Raw genomic sequence first — 21,218 nt, 5'->3', positions numbered from 1 at the left:
TTCTTTACAACTATTTTTTTTATTTGGTTTTATGGTTCTTTGGATTTGTGGTTTTAAGATTTTAGGATATTTTTCTACTTTAATATCTAGATTTTTTAATTTATTATTTAAAAACTTTTGTTGATTTACAATTTTATGTTATTTTTTTGGATTTTTGTCCTTTTTATATATTTTATTATACATATATATGGGTACCCATATAACCCATTAAGCCAATGAATTTCTACAATAATGGTTTGGGTATATAAATTCAACCCATATAAATATATGGGTCGGGTCAAATCCGTCCATTAAACACTCGAACCCATGTGGGTTTGGGTCGGGTCGGGTCGGGTTACCCATTTTGACACCCCTAAGTAGATATAAGGTCCAAAGAAAAAAAAATCTCAACTCGAAAGTCTAATTAATAAACGTTCATTAATTTCTGTAGAAAAAAACTCAAGAGTGTGTGCTGATACTTTCAAGATGCAATGCTTTTGTTCGGGTAAAGAAGGCTGCAAAAGATGAGGTTCCAGTTTATCATATAAGGTACAAAGATTAGAGAATAAGCAAATACTCTGTTTTCTAATTTTTTGTCCTTTGTCTACAATTTTCTGCATCAAGTCAGAACTTGCTGATGTTGAAACTGAAAAGTTCAAGAAAGAGAAGTGTGAACTTATAATGCTGTTCAATTTCATATATTGTCAAATAGTATATTATTGCTTGTATTTTCTTGTAATGCTTCTCAGTTTCAAATTTGGTCAATGTGTAGCTATAAATACCCTACACCTCTTTCTCACTATAATGCATATATTATAGGACCCATCAATGTGTAGCTATAAATACCCTACACCTCTTTCTCACTACAATGTTTTCGTTTTTCTCACGTCTCAGTTACACAAACCTCTGAGACTCTCACCAAAATTTTCAAATATGCTTACAACTTTCTAAAAATCTGCTCTTTCTCTTTCCTGAGTGAAACATGGTCGACGTTGACCGGAGAATGACCGGTTTGACTCCGGCTCACGCAGCCGGTCTCCGCCGTCTCTCAGCTCGCGCCGCCGCTCCATCCACTCCTATGATCAGAAACAGCCTTCAATCTTTCTCCCCTTTCGCTGATAAAGTAATCAATCATCTTAAAAATTCATGTATCAAAATCCAACCGGGTCTCTCCGATACCGAGTTTGCCCGAGTCGAAGCCGAGTTTGGTTTCACTTTCCCACCGGACCTCCGTGTTATCCTCACCGCCGGTCTCTCCGTCGGTCCAGGATTCCCAGACTGGCGTTCTCCCGGAGCTCGTCTCCACCTCCGTGCCATGATCGATTTACCCATCGCCGCCGTATCGTTCCAAATCGCCAAAAACAGTCTCTGGTGCAAATCTTGGGGCTTTAAACCACCCGACCCGGTAAAAGCTTTACGGGTCGCGAGAAACGCCTTAAGAAGAGCTCCTTTAATGATCCCCATCTTCGATCACTGCTACATTCCTTGTAACCCGTCTTTAGCGGGTAATCCGGTTTTCTTCATCGACGAGACTCGGATCTTCTGTTGCGGGTCGGATCTTTCCGAGTTCTTCGAGCGAGAATCTGCTTTTCGAAGCTCCGAATTCTTCCCGAGAATTCTCACTAAGCAACGTTCGGTGAGCGAGAAATCAGCTGGATCATCCTCGAATTTTTCCCGGAGAAGCTTAGATTCGGGTCGGGCTAACGGAACGGGTAAGTCGAGATGGGTTGAATTTTGGAGTGACGCTGCGGTGGATCGTTGCCGGCGAAACTCCGCCTCATCATCATCGTCATCTTCTTCATCGCCGGACCTTCCCAAAACAGAGACACCGAAATGGGTAAACCAGTACGTAAACCGGATCGGTTCGATATTGAGAGGAGGCGGGTGGAGCGAATCCGATATTGATGAGATTATCCACGTGTCAGCATCGGGTTTCTTTGATGGTGAAATGGTATTTATGGATAATCAAACTGTTCTTGATGTGCTTTTATTAAAAGCGGGTCGGATCTCTGAGTCGCTCCGTAAATCTGGGTGGAGCTCCGAAGAAGTCTCGGAGGCGCTTGGGTTTGGTTTTCGACCGGAAAAGGAGAGGAAACCGGTTCAGAAACTCTCGCCTGTGCTCGTCGAACAATTCGAAAAACTTGCTGAATGGGTTTCCCGGTCATGAAACACATTACATATTTACATTGGAATCGTAGTAATGATAATATCAATTATAAATAAATTCTGAAAACTGTATACTTACTGATGTTTTGCTTCGGTTATGGGGTTAATTTTTGTATGTGGGGCGTTTTTGAGATAATTTTATTTAGGGTCCCCAACGCACGGCACGTGTGACGACTTTCCCAAACAAACACAAACGGACGCTGATGGGTCACGCAAACTATGGCAAAAACGGCTTCGTTCGAAGGCAAAGTTGTTCTTTTTGACCCCAACCATGTTACAATATCGAGTTACGTGAAATCATGAATTATGAAACGAAATACTTCTAAGTTATAAACACAAGATTAACAAATACACATGATGTTGAAATGTAAACAATTCCAGGTCCAGGATATATGTATGTAAATTACCTATAGTGATTTAAGCTCTTAGAAGTAAATCGGTAAAAGATCACTGTTTTAGTTAATAGTTAATAATATTGCTGTAAACTAAATGTTTTTTTCACAGAGACATTATATTAAACCCTAGCTTTTAGTACGAAGAAACAAATGTTAAGCTGCTCAATTGCAGGAGAAAGAAATTACTTATTTAGAAAGCGGTTGGTGAGTCGTGAGTGTCTCCTTTGTTGGATGTTTGACATATCCGGAACCAAGTAGTCAGGTAGCGAGACTTCATCACGATCCAGAAGAGTTTTATTCAAGTTGGCGTCATGTTAAGCTCACTGTTTTGACTAAAATTTTTGTAAAAGTTGGCGTCGACAAAAGTTTGTTGACTTAATATTTTGAATTTATTATGAATTAAAATCATAGAATAAATTTTAAAAATAATTGTACGCTTTGATCTAACTTCTAAGTGTGTTACGTACTTAAATTTGAGATTGTGTCAATTTATGATCTCGGTCTGGGAAAGTCAGAGGCCGAGTGATTTGGTATTGTTTGTGAAATGGAAAATGTTTTCATAAGATAATTCTTTCTTTTTGGACCGACGAGAAAGTGACAGTGATTCAGTTTGATTTTCTTTAATCTCTTCTCGTTTTTTCAACTTTATTTTATTTGGAAATCCAACTTTTATGAAAAAAAATCAACACGAATACAATGGATAATAATTATTTTGGACTTTCAGATGATAAAAAGTACGTATAAAAGCTAGAAAGAAAATAAAAAAAATAGATAACCTAACTGATCAAGAGAAAAAAACACCCGACCGTTTAGGTGGTGGAAATTATTTAATGTTCAATAAAAAAATAAGTATAAATATTGAATTTTAAGTTGTATCAGATGAAGTGCATTATTGAAGAAATTATACGAATTAAGCCAAAATTACAAAGAGATGTACTCAAACCAAACCCTTAATAATCCAAAAATAATGCTGTTAGATGAATTGAATCGGATAGCCTCTGGCTGGATACACTACAAAATAAAATGTATTTGGATGTGTTACGTGAACATCAGAAAAAAGGCAATGTCGTTGGTTACATTAATTAAACACTATTATAAGCAATAATTGATATCCTTAATAATACTACTCCTACTTTTGGGTTATTGTATACATGACCCGTTTCACTATTCAATAAGGTAGCTAGTGACTACCGTTTAAGAAGACGATCAGTGTTTTGTTCCTATCACATTTTGTAGAAATCGTTCTATAATATAGTTTATAGTTTTATACACACACATACATTATCTACGACATTAATGTTTTTCCTCCGATCACGTGGGAATCCCACCGCCCATCACGTGCCTTCCCCATCCGTCTTATTTTCTTCACGAGAGAAGGCCAAAAAGAACAACGCAAATAATTGTAAAGAACAAAAATCATAAAGAAGAAAACTCATGCATAAACCACATGAATGTACCAACGAAATTTAATAACAACCACATGCATCGTCTTTTGAGAATATGCATAAAATCACAGCCGTTGATCAAGTACAAAATACGATCCGATAGGCCGTGGCGCAGGAGATCGAATGAGCCAAGGAAAAATTGTGAATGAATTATAAAACTTTTTTTTTTTTTATGAACTATAAAACTTGTATATGGTTATTGACTTTATGAAAGAAAGATAAAACATATGCAAAATACCTAGTGGAATGGGACAGTGAATATTAATGAAGATGGGACCTTACCTCAAACACCAAAACATGTCAGTAAAATTTTTGTTTCCCACTTTATAATTTCTCTGTTCTTACTTTCACATTTATTATCCATATACATGAATAGTCCGTTGTTCAGAACAAGGTTAAGAAAATGAAAATTGTCCAAACACATTGATTTTATCATCTTCTTGTTTCTTACCGGTTCATATATCTATCATCTTGTGTGTTTTTTTTTTTAATTATTTATTTTGAATATTTATATCCCGCAAATCGATTCATTTGAAAAGAAAACTAAATAATTTGGTAAAATAGTTACATTTTAGTAATCAAAACACATTATTGTTGTCAAGAAGTTGAAAAAATGAATTGTCTTGTATAATTATCTTTTTGTTTCAGGCCTATATATACATTGTCATGCAAGGAATAGCTGAAAGCAGATTTTTTTTTTTTTCTTTTGAGAAAATGACTACACAAATTATCTGCCAAACCGATAAAATACTTAAATTCACCATCGGTTTACTTATTTCAAGCTGTCTGAAGTAATTTATCGTTACTCTCATTCTTCCTCGTCGATTTCGGCGTTTTCCTGATTACTTTCACCCTAAACGCCGCCTGATAAAACCAAACCGGATAATTTTCAGAAACCAAGACCGGTTATCGTATAAAAGACTCGGTTAAAACAAAACCGAGATTTGGTAGGGGTAATAGATGCCTCACCTTCTTATCTGAACCAAACTCGATGATGTCGGACGATCTAAACCGCGCGGGAAAATTCGGTGTCGCTCTATATCTTCTTCCTTCGTTACTAGAAAACATTCAAAAAATCAAATTTTTTGATCAGAATTTTCACAGACTCAGATATAAGTATAACCAACCAAATCAGTGAATCCATATACACTTACTCGGTCACATAGGTTCCGTGTTCGCTTCGAAGATCCATCAAGAAGAAAACTCCGTCTTTGTAAATCACACGAGCATGCATCTTCGAAACCTAAACCAAAGGTTTGACAAAAACAAAGTTAAGTTCGTTGACTAGTCTCTTAAGTATCTCAGGTCACACTATCAGATACTGAGTTTATATATACCTGAGACGAAGGAATCACAATGCGCATTCCAGGAAAATCTTGATCTGGTTCGCTTCTGCAATCAAACAGAGTTTTCAAAAGTTTCAAACTTTAAGAACTTTAACACGAAGTTTCTACGTTTCCATTGACTATAAACTTGAGAGGAATTAAGATATGAAGCTAAAAGACACTCGGAAAAAGATGGTGAGTTGTTTCATACCCGACGATGCAAGGTTGATCTTCATCGTTGGTTAGACATAATGTTTCTGAAACACAACAATCTTCGCCGTGTGGAATTAGATACCATCTGCAAAGAAATTAAGAGTCAGACCAAAGCAGTATAGAGAGCAACACCGTTTTTTGTCTGATAGATGAAGAAATCTATGGAACTAAATGTAGAATTCAGATTTGTGAGTACATACTCTCCCTTTATAGTGCGTTCAAGAGCGTCGTCATCTTCAAACCACTCTCGAAGCCGATCATCGGCCTTGAAAAAAAGATTTACATTTTCATATTAGTCATTTAATGAAGTTTTTTTATGTGAGAAATAGAGAAAGAAAGAAACATACTTTGTCAGTGAGTCTGCAACTAGGTGGCCTTCCTTCGAGTTTTTCACTGCAAAAGTGTGTAAATGAGTTGGCTTTACCGTCTGTCACTAAAGTCTTGATATTTCAAGTTCTGTTTACATAAAACTCAGAGATAGAACTAACCTGTTACCTCCAAGGACCCAGTCAAGCATCAATGGCATAGCAATGTCAACGAAGAATCTCCCACCAACTCTTCCAGGATGCGGTACTCTAAACTTTGTCAAGAACTGCAGAAACAAGATTTGGGATTGAGTTCAAATGAACAAACAAGAAAGATTTCGTTGCATAGCAATCGGTGAAAGCCATAAAGATACTCACAGAAAGAGGACCAAGCCCAACACCTAAGTATGCTTTGTAAGTGGAAGCCATAATTGCAGCCATCCTCGCCATCCCATGGATAATAGCGACTCTGAGTCTTCTAGATTCCTCATATCTAAACCAATTCAAGAGCATGTTTAGTATCCACCAGAAGCCCAAACTATACAAATTGTGTTTTACCTTTTCAAAGAGGAAACAACATCAACAGGTGTATTAGTTCCAACACTCTGTTTCCATGCTTCTTCAAGCTCCAATGCTAGTTGAAAACTATCCTGCAAATACATCAAGCAATTCCCCTCAATAACACTTTTTCAAATCGTTGAGTGGATTTATATATTAGATAGATACCTCAATGGCCATGCATCCACCTTGACCCATATTTGGCTGCATCGCATGGATAGAATCCCCGAGTAGCGTAACACGCCCTTTACCCCAAGTAAAACTAGGACTTCTATCGTAAATATCTCTTCTCAGAATGGCATCCTCCTCGGTCGCATGCAACAAGTCGAGTACATTGTCGCACCAACCGTCAAATATTTCAAACAATCTTTTCTTCATTCCTGAAAAATCAAATAGAAAAAAGAAGCTTATGTGAATTGATACTAAATGCAATCCATAGAAACAAATCAAACAACGCAAAGATTTACCATTTGGAGCATCGACCCCACCAGCTGGTTCCTCGTGAAATGCATACCATTGCATTTTTCCTCCACCAACATCAGAAGAAACAAAGTACTGTTTATGTCCCAAGAAAACCCGGTAGCTTTAAGAGAGAATGAAACAGTCCCAATATCAGAAAAAAAGATTCATAATCAGAGAAGAGATGCATGAGATTTAGTCTGACTGTAACATACCCAACAGACTCGATATCCGCAGGTACAAAATCTGCGATCCCCGTGTAACAAGTGTAGCCTGAATAAGTAGCTTCACTACGACCAAACAAATTATTTCTCACCTATAAACAACAACAAAAGGCATAATCTTACAGTTCTATCCTCAACAACAAAAGTTATTTGTTATAGTCTATTGAGTTAAAACCTACCTTAGACCAAATGCCATCTGCACCCACAAGCAGATCACCTTCATAGCGTTGACCATTCTCGAGCACCACAGTTACCTAGACCAACAAACCCATACAGCTACATTAGAATCTTTCCTTAAATCAATACTCTCTTTTTAAGTAAAAATCAATCATCACCTTATCTCCAGAATCTTCAAAATCAACAACATTACTCTCGTTTCTAATCACATCTTCTCCAACTGCGCGTGCTAGAATCTGCTGCAGAGTCATTCTACTAATTACTCGAGTCACAGGAAGTCCCCGTGACGCCGCAGGAGTGAAAGTATCAAACTTGACATACCTGATTGATTCACAAACAAAAATATCACCACAAGTTTCCAATAATCTATTACAATCTATAGGCAACAAATTTCTCAATCTATATACCTGACAATGAAATCAAAAGAGTTACTTCACGAGTCCTAAGCAACTAAACACAAGCAAGATAACAACTTCTCAACATTACAGCAGCAAAACATCAAATTACTTAATCCAAGCAGAGTGGTTCACTGATCGAATAACTAAGAGTTGGTTACTCAATCAAGAGAGTTCGTGGAGACTCACCAACTACCAGAGACACCATCAACGAGACCGTTAATCCGATCACCGGTAATACAACCAGCTTCCATAACTTGTTCAGCAACATCAGTATCAATAGCTTCCAAAGCAGCTAAAGCGTTGCTCTGTATTTGAATCGGACCTCTGTATTGTCCTTCTCCTCTTATAGCACTCAAATCTTTTTCAAACACTACCACATCGAATCCTTTCTTCTTGGCAGCTAAAGCAAACACCAAACCTCCGATTCCACCTCCGGCCACTAAAACCCTCGATTTCTTCTTCTTCTCCGTCACCGCCTCTCTCTTCTCCTCCTTCTCAACCAACGCCGTCGCCGCCTTTACTCCGACCAGAGTTTTCCGGCTCCTAAACCCAGATAATCCTCCACCAGATTTTCCGGAAAACGATGATAAATCTAAGTAAAACTGTTTAGCAACGGGACTAACCACATGGGTCCTCGTGAAATCAAGCTTTGATGGAGATGGATTGATCGAATAGCAAAACAGAGTTGAACCCATCTCGATTGTAAAAACTCCGTTTGGAATTCAAAAATCAAGACTTTATCTGTTATGATGACTCTGACTCGAACAAGAGAGGAGAAGAAGAAGAAGAAATGGTTTGAAGAAGAAGGAGGAGGAGAAGACAGGTGGCAACAGGAACGCAACACACTTCATCTCTGAGTGCCTACAAATATCGCCTTCTGATGTTGACATGTCTTTTCTCTCCGCCATTAGAAATTCATTCAATAAACTAATAATTATATTCGTAAATGTTTGGTAAAAATATTTGAATGTGACGTGATTAGAGCTTGCGGTGGATTTTTTTAGGATTGTGTATGGATAAATCATTTTTCAAGTTTTATTTCCTTATCCCCATTTTAGGCCACTAATTTTATTTTTGTTTTCCTTTTTTTGCTTGACGTGTCCCAACTTTTATCTTCCATAATAAAATTAATTCCAAAATTTAATTGTGATATGTCGACGAAATAATATGATTATAATTTTATTTTTCATCATCATATATTCAACTGGTTTTTTTACTAAGCTGCACATTTTAATGGGCCAAAACTAACGGCTCATTTAAAATTACCCAAGCCCATTGAAATGGCCGTGGACAAATAATTATTTTGTCATCTCGTTATAACATAAAAGCCCAAAAGTAGTAGTAGTTAACAAAGCACATCACACAACAGTAGTACTAGAAAGTTAGAAAGCAGATGCATAACTTAGTGTAGTAAAACAAACCCCAGAGCCTAGAGCTCAGAGATGAGAAGGGATCCAGAAAGGAACATAGTTGAGCATTGGTACCCGAGGAGGATTGAAGGAATGGACCGTACCAGAGGCTAGATCGTATGAACAAAGACCATGGCCAATGTAATAGATGGAGTTAGGTTTAAGCCCCGGGTACATGCTTGCCGTGAGACAGAAGGCTTCTACTTCACAAGTGTTAAGAACCTAGGGAAGGCAGAGGTATGACTCTTGGGGATGAGACACATGGCTTGTAGACATCAGTGAGATTTACGGGCAGATCTTTAAACTCCATAGAAGCAACCCATCCTTGCGATGCTCCAACACATGTTTGACCAAGCAGCTTCTTGGGAAACTTCTTCTTGCAGCTAGTCACAACTTGTTCTGTACTAGGGTCGAAAACTCTGTAATTTACTATTTTTCCACCATCCGAAGACTCTCCAAGAATCTTGTCGCTCAAAATGCAACAAGGTGACGATGAGAAGAATCGAGCACTGGCCAATCTGCGTGCCTGTCAAGTTTCCATGGAATGATATTTTATTAGATACATCATCAACATAAACAGTTTTGAATTTGCAAATTTGGTAGCGTGTCTTACAGAGAGATTCGAGAAACGGCTGATAAACAGAGACATTGTCTTCTTCCTTTATCTTGAAGAAAAGAAAACCCTAATCGGCTCACTCCTCTTTCTGAATCCAGAAGAAAAGAAAACCCTAATTCCTCTTCTCTCTTATAGAAAGGCCACATCTGTGGGTTATAGAAAGACCACATCATACCTCGTTGGCTTTGGAAAACTCCCATTTCCCTAAATGCAAGATCCCAAAAATGGAAAATTGTCACATCGATTCTTCCAATCTTCATTGTATTGATGATGGACTTAAGCTCAATGTTGCAGAGGCAAACTTTGACCCCTTTTTGAGCACAACCCAACTTAAGTGCCACGCATTTTTACTCTCGATAAACTTTTAGGCCCTTTCCATCTCTTAAAAGCCCAATTCCACTTTAAGCCCAATAACATGTTTTGATTACACAAACCATCAAACCATATAATAATATATACATTTGCTTATCTAACACAGTTGACAGTCGGAGCAAATTAGTTATCAAATACAAGGTAGTTATTAGATAAGCAAATGTATATACTTTAAAAATATTATTTTTTAAAAGTTTAAGTGTCAAATTTATTTTAAAGTGAAATCATTATTAGTTTTTTTTTAAATAAATTTAAATGTTAAATCTATATTACATGAAAAGATGCCAAACTTCGAATACCAAAACTTACGGACTAACTAGGGGCAGGATGCCTAGGCGAGATTAGTTTTCGACGTGTTTAAAATTTAACACTTAAACTAATTTTTTTAAACAATTAATGAAATTTCATGGTTTTATTCGTAAAGTTTAAGTGTTAAATTGTTTTAAATTTTAGTGAAATTATTATTATTTTTAAAAATTGATTTTAAGTGTTAAATTTATATTACGTGAAAACATAGCCGAACTTCGAACACCAAAGCTATGGACCAACTAATGACAGGATGCTTAGGCGCGGTTAGTTTTCGACGTGTTTAAAATTTAACACTGAAACTAATTTTAAAAAAAATTAATGAAATTTCATGGTTTTATTCTTAAAGTTTAAGTATTAAATAGTTTTTGACAAAAAAATTGTTTTACATTTTAGTGAAATCATTATTATTTTTAAAAAATGAATTTAATTGTTAAATTTATATTACGTGAAAATATTGCCGAACTTCGAACACCAAAGCGCTTACGGACCAACTAAGGACAGGATGCCTAGGCGCGGTTAGTTTTCGACGTGTTTAAAATTTAACACTTTAACTAATTTCCTAAAAAAATTAATGAAATTTCATAGTTTTATTCTTAAAGTTTAAGTGTTAAATTGTTTTAAATTTTAGTGAAAACCATTATTATTTTTAAAAAATGAGTTTAAGTGTTAAATTTATATTACGCGAAAACATTGCCGAACTTCAAACACCAAAGCTTACGGACCAACTAAGGACAGGATGCCTAGGCGCGGTTAGTTTTTGACATGTTTAAAATTGAACACTTAAACTCATTTTTTAAAATTGAACACTTAAACTCATTTTAACACACAAAGAGATACAAAATTTTGCAATTTCCCTTTGAATAAATTGAAAACAGAGTGGCTCTGTTTTTGTGTGTTTACCAAGAAAGAATTGCATTTCTTAAAGGATAATTTTTCTCGGTGTTTTTCATTATGAATTGAAAAGCGTAGTCCAAAGATACAAACAATAACTTAAAACCCTTTTATGTTATGGATACATCTCTATGAATTTGGAAAACACAAGGAGGGGTTAATCTAGTGGCATTCACATAATCTTGAGGTGTATGATTTGAAACACCAGGGACTATAATCCCCATTGCCCTACCACCCTTCAACAACCAACCTTCCCTAAACTCCGATCCCTTCTCAGTCACAATAGTGAAGCTTCTTATAAACTCCAATATAGCAATGTACACCATCTTTATAATCCCACGCAACGAAAAAAAGTTTTCGTCCGATTGCGATTGCTCTCTCAAAACCTATAAGTCACAGAAAATAAATTGACTAGTTCCAATGATAATGAAGTATGAATAGATAGATATATTTACCTTTGGTTGATAGTCTTGGTCGTAGTAGATGCAAGTGCCAAAGTGTTTGAACATCAAATCCTTATCATCGTACGGCAATTTTGGAACAATGTCGTTATTATAAACAAATCTATAATACTTGACATCATATTCTTCTAATTTCTTCTCCATAAAGTCACCAAACTTGGAATCTCCAACCCTAGGTTGTCCATAAGTATACACCCCTTGAATCCTCTCCAATAACTCGGTCTCGTTGTGAATCACAAGCACAGCCGTGAACAATATCGCAAGGGCTCCTCCTAAGCTATGACCGGTCAGAACAAACTTAGTGTTTTTGTTTTGAGCGATCAGAGTTTTCAAAGAGTCTCTGATTGAGTAGTAAGCTAAAGGGGATAATCGATCAGGGTTTGGGAGAGGTTCCTTAGGCCAACTACAATTGTTTTGAAGCCCGAGAGCTTTCATGAAACCACCATGGATCTTCCCAATGTTTGGGAGCTCATACCATGTAATGTCGAAATCTGAACACCAATCCTCGGAATTAAACGGTTCTGTTCCTCTAAATGCAACCACCACCGTCGTTTCTTGACAGTTGGATGGTGTTGATGTTTTATCTGTAGACATTATAAAGGCTTGTGTTGTTTCCTTTTCTTGGTACTCTGCTTTCAAAAAAAAAAAACATTATAAAATTCATTAAATTGAATAAGATTTCTTTTAATATAATCATACCGTTCCAATAGTCAACGAGACCTAAATACTTCATATTCCAATGATTCTCGACGACATTTTTAATACGGGCTGAGTTTTCGTAGGCAATTTTTGAAGCCATAATGGACAATGCAGCATAGTATTTGTCTCCGTCTTCGCGATTCATCGTCTTGTCTAAACTTATTCTCGTGTCTAAATGTCCGATAAATGACTGATAATTCTCTGACGTTGTTTTCGGCACCACTACTTCTCCTACATATATATATATATATATATATATCCATAAATTTAGTATAATTGTATTGATTATTGTCATTAGAGAGGAATTAATGGAAATCATCAAGATCACCTCGGAGAAAGAAACCGGATAAAGAGTTAGCGGAGAGGAAGTTTAAGAGGAATTCTAAGGCGGAGCCAAGGAGAGCTAAAAGCTCGGAGAATAATCGAAGTAGCTTGAGAAGGACGAGAGAGACGAAGATAAGCCATCGACGTCTGAAACTTGGTTCTTTGGTTTCTGAGCTATCGACTGATCTCGGCTTGTCGATATCGCGGGAGAATAACAAACGAAAAAGTTCCCATGGCCGGAGCTCTTCCGGTCGGAGAATTAGATATCCTCTCGGCTCGTTGTCATCGTCGCTGTTGACCATGTTGATTCGATTTTGTGTGAGTGTTATAATATTGTACGAATGCAATTATGTATGTACGTATAATTCTATATATAATGTGATTATTAGAATGGACAGTATTGTAGATTTGGAATATACTTGGAGTTGTGGAAAACGAGATTTGGATTATTTTTTTGCAAAGGTGATCTACACATTTGGTTTTGGAATATGAATGTTTCACGTGAGGTTGATAATCGTAATTTTAGGGAAAAAATTCACTCTGTTTTCCTCTTAAATAAAATAAAAAAATCATCAACGGTAACCTATAATATAGTGGGCCTAAATGTGGGCTGTAAATATAAGCTATGTGGCCCATTGAATAGTGATCTTTCAACCCCAGATTGTTAAATGCATTGTACTGTACTACTGTATCTTCATTTCAGAATGCAGTAATCCTTTGTAGAAAACTAAATCAGATGAATGACATAGTCATAGATAGGTAATAAAGAATATTCGAAAGAAACTAAAGAATCTAGGCTCTCTTTTATGTGGCAATGTGGATTCTAGTAATATGCATTTATATAATTTATATAATATACTGATCACAAATGTAGTATAGTTTTTTTTTTTTTTTCCAGATCTAGTAGTTAGATCTTAGAGTTTTACTCAACGGATCGCAAATATCATCTGAAAAGAAAAATCGTGTTCAAACTAACATCTTTTGTTTCTGCCAACTTAAAACTAACAAATGTTAGTGTAACTTAGGGATCAACTTTAAAAAAAAATTACAGTGTAAATTAGTAATTTGCATTAGTGTTGTGCCTTTGTATAGCTACTTTTTTTTTTTTTTTTCGACAAAATCAGATTTCATTAATCTATATACGAAAGGAGGAAATATTCTAATATCCATATCATCAAAATGAAAACATTATCTTATATCATATTTTTGTTTGTCATATGTCGTGTGAGGTGCACCGGAAAATTATAAATGAGTACATTTAACATAGCACAAGAGATGTAGATGCGATGCGAGTAGTCAAAGAATGCACCAAAATACCAAAAATCAACAAAAACCAAAAAGAATAGAAAGAGGAATAAGATAAATAAAATTGGGATCTGCATTCCCAACACCTACCCATTTTAAAAGCTTACTATTTTATATTCAACCAAATCAAAATCTTTATCAACGCACCTATTTGCTTGTCCCCATTCTTTCCCGAATTTTCCTACTTTTTTTCTTTTCAAATTACTTAAATGACTACATCTACATTTTCCTTTTAGGACGTTTCTACCTTCTAAGTTCTAGATTTTGACTTTTTTAACATATAATTTTTTATTTTTTTTGAAGAAAGGCTAAAGTACAATTTGATCCCATATTTGAATTGCATAATTTATTTTTACATGCACTTGATATAAAAATTATATGTATAGATTACAATAACACCAATAATAACAAAGAAGAGTGCATGAACTTTATCCTGTCACGGAGAACATGAGAATTTATCCTGGAAAAAAAATGAGAAAGAGAAGAGGAAGGAGGGAAAAGGCATTAAGAAAAGATAATACAAGAAAGTAAAAAAAAAATCAAAATTTCTTCAATATTTCAAGAAAAACAAAAGAATATATTAAAAAGGAGGAAGATGATAGAAATGTGTCAGAAGAATACAGAGCACTTGCCCAAGAAGATATTATAAGAAAATGTCTATATAAATCTAATCTTAAGGATATTGTAATGATCAGAGACTCTCTGTGGTGATGTTGGGACCTTTGCGGGATATCTCACGTGGGACGATTTTTTATTCAATCACCAAACAACAATGTAATATTCTATGAGTGAATACTTTATTTTGTTTACTAGATTGTGTGAAAATAATTGGATTGATTTATTTTGCCGATAATTGGATTAATTTAATTTAATTATTAATATAAAGTGGGTTGTTAGTGGAGCAACAAGTATAGATGATGCTTGGGACATGAACACGATTCTATTGCTACCTTGCCTTGGGAGGCAGCCTATCTCAACTTTGGTACATTACACATTAAAAAAAAAAAAACAAATAAAATATGCTATTTGTTTCCGGTATTCAAATTTGGTTGTATATTTGTTACAGAAATAAATAAAAAAAAGTTGGTTATCTAATATACTAAGTGCTCGCCTCATTGATGTATTACCACTCGGATTTAAATTCCACGTAATGTATGTTATTGACCCAAAAAATATAAAAATAACCAAATTCGGATATGTATGTTATATATACACTAAGTATGTTATATATACTTAGTGTTTACCTATATCATTGTGTTAAAAAGGTATTATTAGGATATGTGTTTCGATGTATTTGGAGTCCTCAACAGTAAATAGTAGTTGTCAATGATTATAAACAACGACGTTTTCCGAACAGTCGAATATCAAAATGTTCAAAATTATCTACTCATTTCCAATTGGATATGATTAGTTACAACGCGATCATTTACCGATTCCGTAACCATTTGCATCGAATATAAATCGATCAATATCAGAATTTATCAACATACAATGGACTAAGAGAAAGCTTGGCCACTACCATGCAAAGGTTAACCAATCATATTCATATCTTTTAGACATGTCTTTGTATATATGTCTGTGGTCCTTCTGAAGTTTTTATTTATTTATTTATTTACTCATCCTTTGTTCCCACTGTGCTGTCACATAGATTCTTCACAGATCTTTCGAGAGAGAAAAAAAGGGAACAACAAACCGAAGGTCATAATAAAGTCCCAAGACTCTATGAAACAAAGTTGTGAAAAAATTCCGATCAGTAATAATCGAAATGGACCCGTATTTTATCTTCTCGTTTTTGAATTCCAAAGTTTATAGACTATATATATACCTTGGATTTTTACTTACTTATTAATAGTCGATTATTATTACAAAGTGTTTCTAATTCGAAATGATACAAGTTATAATCAAACACATAGCAACAATATGAAAATAGCTATATTGGTACCCATATTATTACTATTAAATGTGACGATAAGTGAAGACAGTTTCACAAAAGATGAGTATTAATTGTAGTGAGTAGGGCAAAAGTGAAAAAGTGGACTAAAACCGGTTTCTTGATTGAGAGAGTGAGGGCAGTGAAACGTCAACGTTTTTCGTGAGATTTTGCATGTTTTGGTGTCAACATAGGAGGGTAAAACAAAGATCGAAGCACTTGCTTTGTCTGCCTGTTTTCATCTAATCATGGGGAAGAACCATCTATATAAAAAGAAAATCAGAGTTATATGTAAATAAACTAGAAAACAAAAACCAGTCTTAAATGTGATTTTGTACAAATAAAGTGAGACAGATCTTGAAAGAACAGTGCGAGCTTGTGGTGTCTTTTGGATTTTGTGTATTTTTAAGGTAAGAATCATTTATTGTCATTTGCTTAAATTAATTAGGATGCTGCTTCTTGTTTACAGTACATGTTTAGTTTGTTTCCATATCATTATTAATTAGTTACAGAGTGCCATTTAAATATTCAAACGATCATCTGATCACGGATCATATCCACCTTAAATGATACTATATCATATACTAATACGTACTTACGTGGTTTCTCAACATAAAATTATATCTCCCAGATGATAAAAACTTCTGAAAATAAGAAATGATCACTATTTTTTGTTTCTATAGCCATTTGCAAATTAGTTGTAAGAAGCAAAAAAATCTCCACTTTGCTGGGAATGATATCGGGTTGTCAGATGCAGCAGATGATGATTCTTCAGTTTTCGATTTCATCATAAAATGCTTTGGTTAAAAAAACAATTTACAAACAAAAAAAAAAGTTGACAATTTTCATAAGAACTGAAAAGCATCTTCGCCAGAAGGAAAGTCAGTGGCGGTAAGCAACAAAAGTATTTAATAAAATCTACTATATGAAAAAAAAAAAAACATAATTCGAAATTTTAAGAAAGTGAGAAAAAAATACAATAAAATAAAATAAAAGAAGGAATGAAGTCGTTCTCAGATCGGCTTTGAGAAGCGTGCCATACGCTAAGTTTCGATGTCAATTCCGATTAATCATCCTCAATTATTTCTTATCTATATACGTTTGTTCATCCACCATTTGTTATATACACACACACGCAAGTATTAATATACTAACCGTTCTCGTTATGAGTCGGAATTAATGTGTTAATTTAAATCTAACCAGAAATTTTTTACAGAATAAAATACTGCTCCCTGGATTCTGACATATCTCATGTGGATGTGGGGTAATCTTATACTAAATCATAGGCCTCTCTCTCTCTCTCCTATTATAATATTTTGGTTAAGTAACCAGTTTTCTTGGATTGAAATGAAGAAACACTTTTGTTAATTAATACTACAAAACCAGTGGATAATCTTATACTCCAGCAGTCCAGCTAATATATGAAACCTAAATCATGACGGTTTTCGCGTACACTTTTGCTAATGAGGGCTAAAGTTTTGATTATGGAATGAATAAAATAATAATGGTGGAAAAAATGGCAAACTCGTTGTTGTGCTTGTGAGACCGGTTCATGCACCTTGCTTTGTCGCGTAACGCGTTATGCCTACCCTTTTTTTTTTTGGTTTAAAGTTATGCCTTTTGCGAGCAGTGGGTACCAATAGATGTAAGCCACGTGTTTACAACGGACATGATCTGGACGGTCGATAATGCGATCAAAGAACCATATGGTCAATCCTTGCGTGAATCGACGGTCACTATCGATCCTCATAAATGGAACCATTTTTCTTACTTCTTTTAGCCTTTTTTACTTGTTTATATTTTTGGATCCAAGTTATCTTACGCAATAATTATACTTATAGTAACTCCTATACTTTGCCCAAAAAAAAAAAAGAAAAGTAACTCCTATACATGTACACACTTTTTCATAGGCCTCTATTAGCATCCGAACAAAATCTTTGCGATCTGTAGCTCGTTTTATATGTAAATATTTTATTGCTATATATTAATGATTTGTTTTATAAAATGTTTAGGAATTTTACAAGTTAAAAGATGAGGAATAAAATCCACCTCAATATTTTACTTGGCTAGTTATATAACCTATAGGTCCTATACTAGTTGATAACTTGATATATGATATTACATTAGTAACTTTGTCCGAATGCATGTGGAATTTGCACTTAGACAAGAAGACAAAATTTTGGCATTGAATATATACATATACATATATGCCCATAAATGTGAGAGTTGAAAATGGGAAGAAATTCCTTTTTATTATATATATGTAGTATAAGTTAAAGAAGATGGATGGGCCATAAGTTGCTATATAAATCCTTCCACTTCTTGTTGATACTATTGCTTGAGTTCTGATTGGGCACAGTAGTACCATTGCCATTTCTCTCACACATACCATCTCTTTCTCTCATCATCAATCATCAATCATCCAAAAGAAAAACCCTAAAATTTCACTTGTAAGCTTTTTACCAGTTTCTCTCCATACCCATTTCATCAGCTTCTCCATATCTTTCTCTATGGATTCTGACATAATGAACATGATGATGCATCAGATGGAGAAGCTTCCTGAATTCTGTAACCCTAATTCCTCTTTCTTCTCTCCCGACCACAACAACAACAACAACAACACTCACCCTTTTCTCTTTAACTCAACTCATTACCACTCCGATCAGGCAATGACCAACGAACCAGGTTTCCGGTACGGTTCCGGTTTACTCACTAACCATTCTTCTATCTTCCCCAACACAGCCTACTCTTCCGTTTTGCTTGACAAAAGAAACAACACTAGCAACAACAATAATAGCACGAACATGGCAGCTATGCGAGAGATGATCTTTCGCATCGCCGTGATGCAACCGATACATATAGATCCCGAGGCGGTTAAGCCACCGAAGAGGAGGAACGTCAGGATCTCTAAAGATCCACAGAGCGTGGCGGCTAGGCATAGAAGGGAGAGGATAAGCGAGAGGATTCGGATTTTGCAACGGCTTGTTCCTGGTGGGACGAAGATGGATACAGCTTCGATGCTCGACGAAGCTATTCATTATGTGAAGTTTTTGAAGAAACAGGTGCAGTCACTGGAGGAGCAGGCGGTGGTTAATGGCGGAGGAGGAAGGGTTTTGATCGGTGGAGGTGGAATGACGGCGGCGAGTGGTGGTGGTGGCGGCGGAGGAGTGGTTATGAAAGGGTGTGGAACAGTGGGGACTCATCAGATGGTGGGCAATGCACAGATTCTTAGATGATGATGATTTTTAATTTTATTATTATTATATTAATGTTTGAGAAAAGAAAAAAATGATTCTGGAGAGGGAAGAATTAATTTATATGAGAGTCTTTTAACTTTTTTTTTTTAATTTTCTTGTTTAGATAATGTATGTGATGGTTTTTAAAGCCAAAGACTCTCCATGGTTGTTGGAGCGACGTTGTAAATTAGGAACTATTATCATCGTATCCTTGTTAATCAAATAATTAAGCTTCAGGCTTGTGTTCACTTTTTCTTTGTCTAAAACTAAATCTCGCGCGTTTTCAACATGCTAATATCCCTACTTTTGTTTCTTAAATTGAAATTTTCAGTTCAAAAATTGAATGTACTCTTATACTTGTACTTGATAATATAACTAACAAAAAAACACTAAAAGTCCTTGATTTTTTTTTCTTTTCAATTGCTAATATTTAATTTGATAGATTTGAAGAATAAATTAGCACCATCATTAAATGATCAATAATAATAAAAATTATATAAAAATAATTACTAAATTTATTTTTTACTTAAAACAAAATCTTACAACAAATTTTGGTCTAAACAACAATTTACATTAATTAAGATGCGAAAAAAAAAAAAAAAAAAAAAAAAAAAAAAAAGATGCGATAAAACAAATATTTACAAATTTCAACTGGGCCTTGGCTTTTTGTGGACATTCAGGATTGGTCTTTTTTTCTCATTGTTTTCACGATTAAGCTATATTCAGGAACCATCCGAAAGAATTTTAAAACACAACCAAGCCTATTTTGATGAAGCCGACCCAATGAAAGCCCGGCCCATTAATCTCTCATTAAATCAGGCCAATGATCCAAGGGCTCACAACCAATCATTCTCAATTCTCTTATCCTGCACCGTGTCCCACCAGATCACTCATCGTCACACTCACACACCAAAAAAAAGCACAAAGCTCGAGGAGGTCCATAAATGGCGCATTGAATTAGAACCCTCAAAATCTTCACAACTGTAAAACCCCAATCACCTCTTTACATGTGACTTCCTTATTTCTCTCTTCTTCTTATTTGCTTCTGCGCTCTCGTTTCCTCCAACAATCTCCATGGCAGCTCCGTCTCTCAATCTCATCCTCATTCTCTCTCTACTCGTCTTCATTTCACTCCCGAGATCTGAATCTCTCTCCGATAATCCATCTCTCGTTCTTCTACCCGACGGATTCGACTGGCCGATCTCTCACTCCGACGAATTCGACATCATCGACGGTGAAGAAAGCTTCGAAGTTGCGGAGGAAGACGACGGCGTAGATCGACGGTCACTGTACTGGCGGAGGACGAAGTATTACATATCGTACGGTGCATTGTCGGCGAATCGAGTGCCGTGTCCTCCCAGATCTGGAAGATCGTACTACACTCATAACTGCTTCAGAGCTAGAGGTCCCGTTCATCCGTACAGCCGAGGCTGCTCGTCGATCACTCGATGCCGGAGATAGAAGAAGAAGAAGAAGAAGAAAGCTTGAAACTTCATGGGCATTTTCGTAATTTCGCCAACCAATGGATTAGTGTTGAGATGTTTGTGTTTGTTAATGTTCCATGTTATTTGTAAACCGTGATTAGTTACGTTCGTTAAACTTAAACCCGGTGATTATTATTTCGAGTTCTTGCTATAGAATTGGTAACTACTTAAGAGTCGTGAGGGGTGGATTGGTAATTTGCTACGGATCCTTGTGGGTTTTTTGTCGGTGGCTTTTTAATTATTTGTTTGTACTGTTTATGAATTTAAATCCGGGGTCACATGTATTTGGACTTATTTGAATTTCATCATGTTCCAATTTCCATATCATCTGACCAAATTCAATCTAAATATGGGTCGACCGTTGTTTTTGATTAGTTATTGGGCCTTTGTTGTCATTGTATCGTTATTGTTGGGCTCTTACTTTGGCCCAATTTAGGAATTGGGGTCTAGGTCATGTACCTATATCTGTATGAGAACAAAACAAAACAAACGCAATTCAGTTAGAAAATGTCTATACCAAAAAAACAAAAGCAATACA

General features: G+C 35.6%; 5 protein-coding genes across 6 annotated transcripts; 3 read left to right on the top strand and 2 right to left on the bottom strand.

The window, feature by feature from the left end:
* The first annotated feature begins 833 nt into the window (after positions 1-833).
* On the top strand, positions 834-2,260 carry LOC9301108. Its single transcript, XM_021016019.1, has one exon. The coding sequence runs from the start codon at positions 962-964 to the stop codon at positions 2,144-2,146; it is 1,185 nt and encodes a 394-aa protein (XP_020871678.1). The 5' UTR covers positions 834-961; the 3' UTR covers positions 2,147-2,260.
* Positions 2,261-4,579: 2,319 nt separating this feature from the next.
* LOC9301107 (zeaxanthin epoxidase, chloroplastic) lies at positions 4,580-8,450 on the bottom strand. The gene is made up of 16 exons (XM_002864986.2): positions 7,831-8,450; positions 7,405-7,567; positions 7,249-7,323; positions 7,061-7,161; positions 6,854-6,969; positions 6,555-6,766; positions 6,387-6,478; positions 6,207-6,321; positions 6,012-6,115; positions 5,871-5,916; positions 5,724-5,788; positions 5,522-5,608; positions 5,323-5,377; positions 5,140-5,228; positions 4,955-5,042; positions 4,580-4,849 (listed from the first exon to the last, which is right to left on the bottom strand). Exons 1-16 carry the CDS (start codon positions 8,337-8,339, stop codon positions 4,763-4,765), a joined length of 2,004 nt encoding a protein of 667 aa, XP_002865032.1. The 5' UTR covers positions 8,340-8,450; the 3' UTR covers positions 4,580-4,762.
* Positions 8,451-11,179: 2,729 nt separating this feature from the next.
* Positions 11,180-13,536, bottom strand: LOC9302793. The gene is made up of 4 exons (XM_002864984.2): positions 12,730-13,536; positions 12,402-12,632; positions 11,697-12,331; positions 11,180-11,627 (listed from the first exon to the last, which is right to left on the bottom strand). Exons 1-4 carry the CDS (start codon positions 13,025-13,027, stop codon positions 11,352-11,354), a joined length of 1,440 nt encoding a protein of 479 aa, XP_002865030.1. The 5' UTR covers positions 13,028-13,536; the 3' UTR covers positions 11,180-11,351.
* A 4,657-nt stretch (positions 13,537-18,193) lies between these two features.
* On the top strand, positions 18,194-19,444 carry LOC9302792 (transcription factor HEC1). Of its 2 annotated transcripts, XM_021012353.1 has the most exons (2): positions 18,194-18,410; positions 18,507-19,444. In XM_021012353.1, exon 2 carries the CDS (start codon positions 18,507-18,509, stop codon positions 19,194-19,196), a length of 690 nt encoding a protein of 229 aa, XP_020868012.1. In that variant the 5' UTR covers positions 18,194-18,410; the 3' UTR covers positions 19,197-19,444. The 2 variants fall into 2 exon arrangements, with proteins under 2 accessions (XP_020868012.1, XP_020868006.1); XM_021012347.1 differs by having other exon boundaries at positions 18,195-19,444.
* A 672-nt stretch (positions 19,445-20,116) lies between these two features.
* LOC9302791 (protein RALF-like 34) lies at positions 20,117-21,002 on the top strand. Its single transcript, XM_002866673.2, has one exon. The coding sequence runs from the start codon at positions 20,271-20,273 to the stop codon at positions 20,655-20,657; it is 387 nt and encodes a 128-aa protein (XP_002866719.1). The 5' UTR covers positions 20,117-20,270; the 3' UTR covers positions 20,658-21,002.
* The last annotated feature ends 216 nt before the right edge of the window (positions 21,003-21,218 follow it).

Source organism: Arabidopsis lyrata (genome assembly GCF_000004255.2).
Source record: "Arabidopsis lyrata subsp. lyrata unplaced genomic scaffold ARALYscaffold_8, whole genome shotgun sequence".
Classification (NCBI taxonomy): Eukaryota; Viridiplantae; Streptophyta; class Magnoliopsida; order Brassicales; family Brassicaceae; genus Arabidopsis; species Arabidopsis lyrata.
Note: the sequence above shows the minus strand (reverse complement) of the source record. Positions and strands in the feature narration are given on the sequence as shown.

Coding starts and splice junctions, on each gene's coding strand:
- LOC9301108 (XM_021016019.1), top strand. CDS start 962: ATGGTCGACGTTGACCGGAGAATGACCGGTTTGACTCCGGCTCACGCA.
- LOC9301107 (XM_002864986.2), bottom strand. CDS start 8,339: ATGGGTTCAACTCTGTTTTGCTATTCGATCAATCCATCTCCATCAAAG. Junction 7,162..7,248: donor CAGATGGCATTTGGTCTAAG/GTAGGTTTTAAC, acceptor TGTTGTTTATAG/GTGAGAAATAATTTGTTTGG. Junction 5,378..5,521: donor GATCAACCTTGCATCGTCGG/GTATGAAACAAC, acceptor GTTTGATTGCAG/AAGCGAACCAGATCAAGATT.
- LOC9302793 (XM_002864984.2), bottom strand. CDS start 13,027: ATGGTCAACAGCGACGATGACAACGAGCCGAGAGGATATCTAATTCTC. Junction 12,633..12,729: donor ATCCGGTTTCTTTCTCCGAG/GTGATCTTGATG, acceptor ATATATATGTAG/GAGAAGTAGTGGTGCCGAAA. Junction 11,628..11,696: donor ACCAAGACTATCAACCAAAG/GTAAATATATCT, acceptor TGTGACTTATAG/GTTTTGAGAGAGCAATCGCA.
- LOC9302792 (XM_021012347.1), top strand. CDS start 18,471: ATGGATTCTGACATAATGAACATGATGATGCATCAGATGGAGAAGCTT.
- LOC9302791 (XM_002866673.2), top strand. CDS start 20,271: ATGGCAGCTCCGTCTCTCAATCTCATCCTCATTCTCTCTCTACTCGTC.